Source organism: Amblyomma maculatum, chromosome 5 (assembly GCF_055883805.1).
Source record: "Amblyomma maculatum isolate TAMU_Amacu chromosome 5, ASM5588380v1, whole genome shotgun sequence".
Taxonomy (NCBI): Eukaryota; Metazoa; Arthropoda; class Arachnida; order Ixodida; family Ixodidae; genus Amblyomma; species Amblyomma maculatum.
In genome coordinates this window covers 161,656,057-161,664,886 of record NC_139348.1, presented here as the reverse complement: position 1 = coordinate 161,664,886, position 8,830 = coordinate 161,656,057, and the positions used below count along the sequence as shown (strand labels likewise).

The window sequence follows — 8,830 nt, the reverse complement described above, 5'->3', positions numbered from 1 at the left end:
ACGCGAGCAGTTCCGTTCACCGTTCGTGTCGATAATGACAGCCTTTCTTCCGTGCTTGGCATGTGTACCGCTCGAGTAACCATTGCTGGTCGTTACACATCAACCAGTGTTATCCACCGTCCTCCAAGAATGCCGTCATGACCTAATATCCTTGGCCTTAACTTGACCGCTCACTCAGCTCTTATGGGCTACTCAACTGGCCTGCTTGGCTTGTACCCTCCCATCTGCCCTCAAGACCTCGCCATCTCACCTCGCCTTCGCTCAGCAAAATCTTCCCGCCTCCCTTCTGAAGCTGACTACATTCCCTTGTGCCCTTTCGCACTCATGTCTGATGGAGACCATCTGGCGTGCCCGATTACAGACATTGTCCTGCAACGTCACGTCACCCTCCCTCACATTATCGTACACGTTTCTCAAAATCAGACCAATCTCGCAGTCCTCAACTTCAGTACGCCCCAAGTTCTCCCCAAAGGAATTTCTCCAGCTGACATGTCACCGTGACCGACTGTGAGGTTTCAGCTCTAACTCCCGGTCCTCCCTCCGCATCCACTGTTGCACCTGCCGCTCCTAAGTCGTCCCTTGTCATCCTCATCCTGTTGCTGGCATAATTGCGGCCAACCTGTAACCCGAATCTGTCGAAACGCTCTAGTAACAGCTCTACAAGCTGTTGGTTCCTTTAGCGACATTTTTTTTTTACTTTGAAACCCGACTTCTAGTCAAGACCTCTGCTGTAACCCACCGCATCGACACAGGCGACGCTACTCCTATTCACAAACAACCCTACTGTGTCTCCCTTTCCGAGCACCAGGTCATTCAACGTGAAGTGGACAAGATGCTGGTCGACGACATTATTGAGCCTTCAAATAGTCCCTGGGTTTCCGCGTGATATTCTGCGTCATCATGCATGCTTGGTACATAAACTTCGTTTAAATGTGACTTTCACGCGCAGGTACTTACATTTAATTGGAGAAGTGGACTCCTCGGAATGTTCTACTTGTGGCGTCCCCGAGACTGTGGACCATATATTATTGGTGTACCCAGTGTATGCGTGTGAAAGAAATGTGCTAGCCGCTTCCTTGAAGCGTTTGGAGAAGAGGCCTCTGTCGGAGGAACTGCTGCTGGGCGCTTGGCACAACGGGAAGGGCCAGTGCGCGCTCTTTGGCGTTTTTTGTGCGCCACCGGTCCTGATTCGCGCTTGTAAAGCAGGCTGCCGAGCCTGTATATATATTTAATATGCCTTCTCCCACATTGTCACCCATCATGATATTCTTTCTTCTCCTCTTCCCCTTCCCCAGTGCAGAGTAGCAAGCCAGATTTTAATCATTCCGGCCAACCACTCTGTCTTCCTTTTCAGTAATTAAGAAAGATCAAAGCTGCAGATTCTGCGTCGACTATCGCGACCTCAACAAACTGACCAGAAAAGACGTCTACCCTCTTCCGCGCATACACGATGCACTTGATTGCTTACATGGAGCCAGCTATTTTCCTCCATTGACCTTCGCTCTAGCTACAGGCACATCTCCGTTGATGAACGCGATCGCGAGAAAATAACATTCGAATACCTGTGTTTTTCAAAACACCTTCAGTTGTTAGCGCTTGTCTCTTTTCTCTCGAGTCCATCGTCGCGGCGGTGTTTTTTTTTTTTTTTTTAGTTATGCAATATGCACCAACTCACTCCGTTTTCGGTTCTTCTATATCAATTGCTTTTCATTTCCGTGGAAGTACTTTCTGCTGGGGGGAGAAACAGTATCCCGGTTTTTATATCACTGTTACGCCTTTGAGGACGCGCCGCGACCCGCTGGCATCGCGTCCATGCAAGCTGGCAGTCGTCGAGTTAGGTGAGTTTGGGTTTTAGTTTCCTCATACGCACAGCCTGACCTGACCCGCTGCTGTAGGACTCAGTTAAAAGAGAATTTTCTCGCAGATAATCGTATTCGAAGGTGTGAAAGAAAATTAAGTGTACTTTTCGGCAAAGGCTAGGGTTCAACACAGGCCCCGGGGCCGGAATGGCTCGATCCGATTTTAGGCCCGATACGAGAGCGTTCGTATCAATCTGATGACGCTTTTTTTTTTCTGCCCAACCGAGGAATTCCCCTGGACTTCGCGTAAAGTCCGCTTGCGACGGGATTGCAGGTACAGCCTCTCCTTGGACTACAGCCGTGGGAGCCTCGGCCACGCACGATGGGTCAACTACTCAAAGTCCCACGGCCAGCGGCTCAAGTTCGCGCAGACCATGTACCGACTGTACGAGGCCGGGGAAACGCCGGTCTCTCAAATACAAGACCTGCTTGACAACGAGGAAGCTTGGAATCGCGCAGTTGCAGAGGCCACTGGCATCGCCAATAGCGTCGTCATGCAGCTGAGGCTGGCCGATCTGGAGCGCCTGACGCCCAATGTGAGCAGCGAACGCTGGCTTGCCTACCTCAACGAACACCTCAGTCCACACCACTTGCTGCCGAGCGACAAGCTGCTCGTCGTCGACAAGGTGGCCACTGAGGCAATAAACAGGCTCTTCCAGAGGTGATGATGTGCTTGGCTTTCCGCGTGTAATACTAGTTAAAAAGCGTCGCAAAGAAGCGCGCAAAATCATTAATGAATGCTTTTATCGCTATATTTACAGCGTCATTTTTACGGTGTAAATAAATTTATCTGTCAGAATGTGCTCCGTCTAGTCGATGTAATGGACAGGAAAGTCTGTTTTCGATAGCGAGTTCTTAAGGCTATACAATATTATTTAGACTCACTGCTACTGTCATAACTGTCATACTGTCATACTAATTTTATACTGTCACTGCTACTTGCCATAAATTGAAGTTTTCGACTTAGATTTGTCTCGAGGAAACTTCTTTGGCAAACTACTCTTCACGCCCGTGTTAAATTTATCACTCTGTCGGGTATGAAGACTTCTCATCAAGTTCATGCTCTTTCCAGGTGATATCACGTTTTCCTGCCCGCTGCGACACTACTTTCTTTCTTTGAGGGAGGAAGGAGGTGGAAAGGGCTTCTAAATGCGCTTGGGCTAAATGGCGTGATATATACGGTATGCGGAGTTTATCGTCCCGCCGATACCCATGAGTTAGGAGCAAATAAACCGACCACATACATTTGCATTTTAGAGCACTTGTTTATGGCACTGACAATAAGGGTCATTTGGAATAACAGCGCGAAGGACGAGGACGAAGATCAGAAGGACACAAACACAGCGCTTCTTCCTTCTGATCTTCGTCCTCGTCCTTCGCGCTGTTATTCCAAATGTATTTCCGACTAGCCTGCACTTCAACGCTTAATAATGGTCAGTGCGACCAGAATCCGCTAACGCCAACCTAGATCCGGGTTCATTTTTAGCGAACCTTTTCAAAGCAAAACTAGGCCAGTATGGAGCGAGAAAAATTTTATCTAGTTTGCTGAAAATGGAGACAGCGTGGCAAGTACCATTGCGACATCCGTTTACAAACCACTTTGAAGAAGAAGGAACGATTTCATGACATTCCGGCTAGGCTGACTACTCCGGCCGTGAAAGAATATGATTGCAATTTGCGCGCTGCACACTCGACGGAAAAAATGATAGTACACTGGTCGGAGACAAGGAAATCTGCATGTGGTTGAGGCGTTTGCAGAGACTTCTGCCGTCCAGTGAATATAGTTAAAGTGACGATTATCGTAATGTGATCCCGCGTGTTAATCCAAGCGTGCTTCTTCATCCAACAAGGTTCTCCAACAGCGCCATTCTGGACCTGGTCGCGTGGCAGTTCGTCCAGGACTACTCATTCGCCAACTCCCACCAGGCAGCGCTGACCACCTTCGGCAACGAGGACGCTGTGAACGAGTTCAGGCCGAGAAACTGCTACATCTTTACCGAAAGCCGCTTCCAACGAGCGCTGTTCCTAGAGCGTACCGTTGCCGCAGGCAGCCAGGGAAGGCTGGCCGTCAATGCGGTTCAGGCAATTATCGAGGACGTGCGCAACACCACCCAGCGCCTTCTCCTGTCGCCGTCCGCTTCGTCCTGGCTGGAGCGGATAGCGCGCCAAGAGGCTGCGGCCATCGTGCGGCAGATGGAGTTCGAACCGTGGCAGTCACTTTTCAGTTCCGCGAAGTCCGAGCTGTCCCGGACCACCCTCAAGGACTACCTGGCCGCCTTCCCGCGGAGCTTCGACTCGGCGCTAAATGGCTGGATCGAGGCTTCGCAGATTCACAAGCACAGCTTTCCCGGCTGGCCCCTGAACGACTCGCTGCTCAGCCGGCACGGTGAGTATTCGTTTCTCGTGCAGTACGACTACTGGTGGAACTCGGTCTACGTGCACCTGGCGGCGGCGAGTGCTCCAATGTTTTACGTCGACGCACCCGCGTCGGTCAACTACGCCGGCATTGGTGCGGCCGTCGCCAGGCAGCTGGTCAGAGGCCTCGACGCTTCGGTGAGCAGTTCTCGGCCTTTTCGATTCTGGGTAAACCAAATTAAAATAAGAAGTGAACATAGCAGAGCATGTAACAGGAATTTACGACGATCTTAGGAAAGTATGTGTGCCCTGATTTCCCCGTGCTTTTAGCCCCCACCCTCTAATCTAGCGAGGATAGAGAAGATATCCTTTACAACGAATGGGACTGCATGGGACGGCTTTTACTCATCGGCGATGTGCCGATGGAGCTCTCAAGAAGGTGCAGTACTGAGGATGTACCGCAAGTATTCCAGGCCAGCCACTGCGGTTGGCCTTCACCACCTCTATGAACGTGCTTATGGATGCGGACCTCACGAACAAGATGACTACAAAAAATTGGATTGATGGCTAAAGGGCAGAAAGACCTCAGTAGCGTTCTCTGCGATGATGTTGGTGTCCAATCGTGGTTGTGAGTGGTTTCAGAGAGCGGTTTCAGAGAAGGCACGCAGAAGACGGAGCAGATCGACGTATTATAAGACGTATATATGCTTGTCATTAATACAAAAAGGACGCATCGTAACAATCATGTAAGACACCTGAAAATACCGTTCCTTCCACGCACTGCACACTCAGGCGACGGCGGGACCTTCAAATCATGCGACTTCTCAGAATAACAGCTGCGTTCAAATTCCACTTCCCTCCTCGCCTGAGCGGAGTCCCTCAACGCCAAGCGAGTCCTCGCTTTGTTTTACGAGCCGTGTACGGTTTTTATTTTGTACGGCCGTGGCTCTCGCTTCTCTCCGAAGGGGCACTGCCCGCCGCACGCAGTGTTAGTCTGGACAGGCTTCCCGGAAGACCCACCTTTCTGGAAAGCATCCGAAGAGTGCGAAAGCAGTAGGCGATGCATTCCTACATTCCCAGGGCTCTGTTTCCGACTGCTGTACAGGGACTGCGAGAGCGCGCGCCGAGGCCCCTATACGGGGGAGAGGGAAGGGGAGAAAAATCACCCAATGCCAGAGCGCCGACATCACTACAATAGTCTACATCACTGTTTCTCAAATGTGGGTTCGCGGATCCCATAGGAAAGTGAAACCCATGCCCACAAAAAAAAAGGGGGGGGGGGTTGCACGATAGTTCTGGCCTGGCTAGACACAGTACAGGTTAAAGGCACAGGGGTCCAAAGCTGACGCAAGTTCCTCAAAGCAAAAAAAAAAACGCGAGAGTAGGGCAGAAACGGAGCACGAGTGGGATGGATAGAGAGAGCGTGTTGCCGGCATCAGTGAACCTCGAGCTCTGGGAGCACTGCTGGATGGAGCTGCAATGCAAAGCGGCTCTGGTATCTGACGAGCCAGCGGCGCAGTGTTGAACGGAGTCAAATTTTTTCTAGCGGCATGCATACTTTGTCTCTTCTCCAAGTCCTCTGCAGGTCATGGCGTGCTAGCTTGTAAAGTGCGCGTTTTAGAGGCCAGTTTAGCTTTGACTCAATTCCTATTCCGCGACCTACTCCCGAAACTGCGACAGCAGCCCGCACAAGATCAACCCCCCCCCCCCCCCCCCTCCTCCTCCGCCTGTCTCAGGGAGTCCTGACCTCGCCATTTCTACTGGTTCACAAGGGCTCCCCGACCCATCCATGGATAAGAACAACTAGTCTACACAACTTTAAGTTGAGTCAACCCCAGCGTATGCCACATGGCAAGCCTTCGAATAAAAAAGAACGACGGTACATAACGTTCTGAATTCCAAGGAATGAACGCAGGGGACTGGAAATAGCTGGACAGATGAGGTCAGCAAATTTTAACGAGACAGGGTTAAAAGGGCTCACCCTATGCACATCAAATGAACAGCCGCTGCGCTGTCTGAAAGCACTGGCGTGAAATTCTGTCAACTAGCGTGGTTCACTTTTGCTCGTGACTACGTCCCAAATTTTACACCGCTTTATAACATCGTCACGGCGAGCCTTTTTTGTGGTTTCTTTGCTGTCATCACATTAGGGCGTCCTTCAGAGGCCACTTGAGCAAATGTGACAAAAATATAATTGTTTTGCCACAGTCTCTCACTTATTAATGGACCAAAAAACACGCCTTTCGTGCAAAATCGTCTACAGCGAGCAGCATGCCCTTCTCGACTGCGTAGGGCAGATCAGTGCGCCCATTTTCCTGATCTACAAGAGTGCTCCATGCATGTCCACAACGATCACGATGAGGCCGAAAGGACGAAATGTAGAGTTGATGGAGTTCCCAATGCAGCCGAACCTGTTCTCAGTCTGCCTACTACGACTTTCTTTAAACAGCGGCTCGACCAATCGTCTAAACATGATGTGTATGTGTCTAATTAGAGTTCTAATTGCGGAAGTAGTAATTATAAGAGTGCATGTTGGCGCGTTTCTTTGCTTGACATGGCAAGACGCGCCGGCGTCTCTGCCCTGATGGGGCTGGTACAGGTGGGTCACCGCCGCTTGCGGCGGGGGCTCGCCTGGCACCGAATTTTTATCTGTTCAGGCCGTCATTGCACACGCCACCGCTGGTGGCGGACGACGGCTGTTGTTGCGGCGCGCGTCTTTCTTTCCCTCTTCCTTTTCTTTCTTCTCTATATTCTCTTCTATCTGCACGAGGCAGCGGAGGTGGCTCAGCTACAGAGCCAGTAGCAGGCCCGTGCATTTTCTTTTCCTTCTTCCTACAGCCACAACAACAACAACAACATCTCCGTCGAGATCTGTCTCGGCCAGTGCCGAGACAGTGGAGCCTCAGTGCTGTAAGTTTTACTGAGTTTAAATGTGACTTTTGCAGCGCACGCTGAGCGTCTACGTCGATTTCTCAGTGTGGAAGCGCCACAGATAGCCACGAGCCGCTATCGCGTCATAGTTTTAAACGATCTACTTTTTCACTGCAATGAGAGCTGGCGTTCCTAAATTGTTTATTCAACAAACATAGTCATAACGCATATCACAGGGACGAATGATATGCGCTAGAACTGTCTGTTGAATCTAAACACCAACTTGCCCAGCTTTCCGCGTTAAAGTTCCTAAGTTTACTGAAACTGCGTCGCTTTTTTGCATAAGTTCAGCGGAAAGCATCCATTTCTTCAATTTCCACATGAACTAATGCAGCTTGTGGCGGCGCCTTAGATAGGACAAAAGGAAAAAGAGGCGGAAATGTTACATCTTCATTTTCTTGGTCGTATGATACTCTAGAAGTACTATTTGCATTGTTTCCATTATTCGAATTCATTCAAATAACCTCCCACGGAAAATCAGATTCAGTGCGACGCGGAACAGAAAACAAAAACTGAAAATACACTCCCTGTCCTCATTCTGAATTTGGAGGTCTGGGGGTTGACACTGAAAAGGGTGAAGGAACGGGCTAGTTGGTAAATCAACTTGGAAAGCAAAACAGCGCACTTCAAAACGACAACACAGTGTCGTTTCCTTCCTGTGTCTGTGTTTTTAAGTGCGCTATTTTGCTTTCCAAGGTTGACACTGAATCGCTTTTCACATATCCGAATGGCATCCACGCAGTGACGCACCGTGTCACTAGTTTGAGTGAAATGACGTGAAAAAACCGTGGGGACACTTAAAGGGCCCATGGAAAGCTGTTTACTAAAACTAGAAAACACAAACGAGTAATAGGTATTCCATCAGTCCTCTATACAGCGCAAAATTTTTAAACTAGCGTCACCGACAGCGCGTTGGGGAGGGGAGAAGAGATGAAGAAAAATGACTGCGGCTTAGCTCAGCTAAGTCCGATTATACAGGCGAAAGCTTTGTTATGCTTGGTTATGCTAAGTTTATTGTGCGGAAGCTCGATTAGCACAGTTTAACTCCAAGGCTGTCTGCGAACGTCAAAGAAACGCTGTCGGAGCACTGGTTCCAGCGCGCGACTCCTCTATGACTGTCTGTTCAAGGACACCACAGCCGTGTATAGACAACAGGAGGATGCAGAGGGCATCTTGAAGGGAGAAATCCCAGGAGGCGAGCCAGACAGCCAACGGTGGAGATGAAGGGCTCGAAGGGGACTGGAAGGCCGGGTGGCATTGCGCCAGGCAATGTTGTATGCTTGTGGAGATATGTACCGGTACAAATAAAGTTTGTCAAGTGTGTGAAGAAGGAGAAGCAGCAGGTGTGCGCAGTAGAAGCAGCCAGCGTCGCCGGCTCTGTGCGCTGCACGTGCGAAGCGCTGCGCTTGCCTCTCTCACCCCATCTAGTCAAATCTGGCCAGCAAATGGCGCCTGCTAGGCCAGCAATCAAACAAGTCACGAAGGCATTCCTCCCTTCCCTTACGGCGCGGTTGCGGTGTCCACAGAAATCAAGTGAGACAGTTACCGTGCCTTTCCCTTCCTATAAATAAATAAATCAGGCGCCCCACCACGCCCTGTCCCGCCCGCAGTACTTGGGAGCGCTGAATGAGTTGGAGCATCCAGGTGCGGGGAGAATTAAGGAACGCCAGCAAGGACATTGCCCA

The 8,830-nt window shown here is 50.3% G+C and overlaps 1 protein-coding gene across 1 annotated transcript in view; it reads left to right on the top strand.

Annotated features, from left to right (window-relative positions):
- The first annotated feature begins 1,812 nt into the window (after positions 1–1,812).
- Positions 1,813–8,830, top strand: part of LOC146190158 (uncharacterized) — a 9,949-nt gene continuing 2,931 nt past the window's right edge. The window contains exons 1-3 of the mRNA XM_084605425.1: positions 1,813–1,838; positions 2,134–2,520; positions 3,710–4,412. Coding sequence (XP_084461551.1) covers positions 1,813–1,838; positions 2,134–2,520; positions 3,710–4,412 — 1,116 coding nt within the window. The remainder of the gene's footprint in view (positions 1,839–2,133; positions 2,521–3,709; positions 4,413–8,830) is intronic.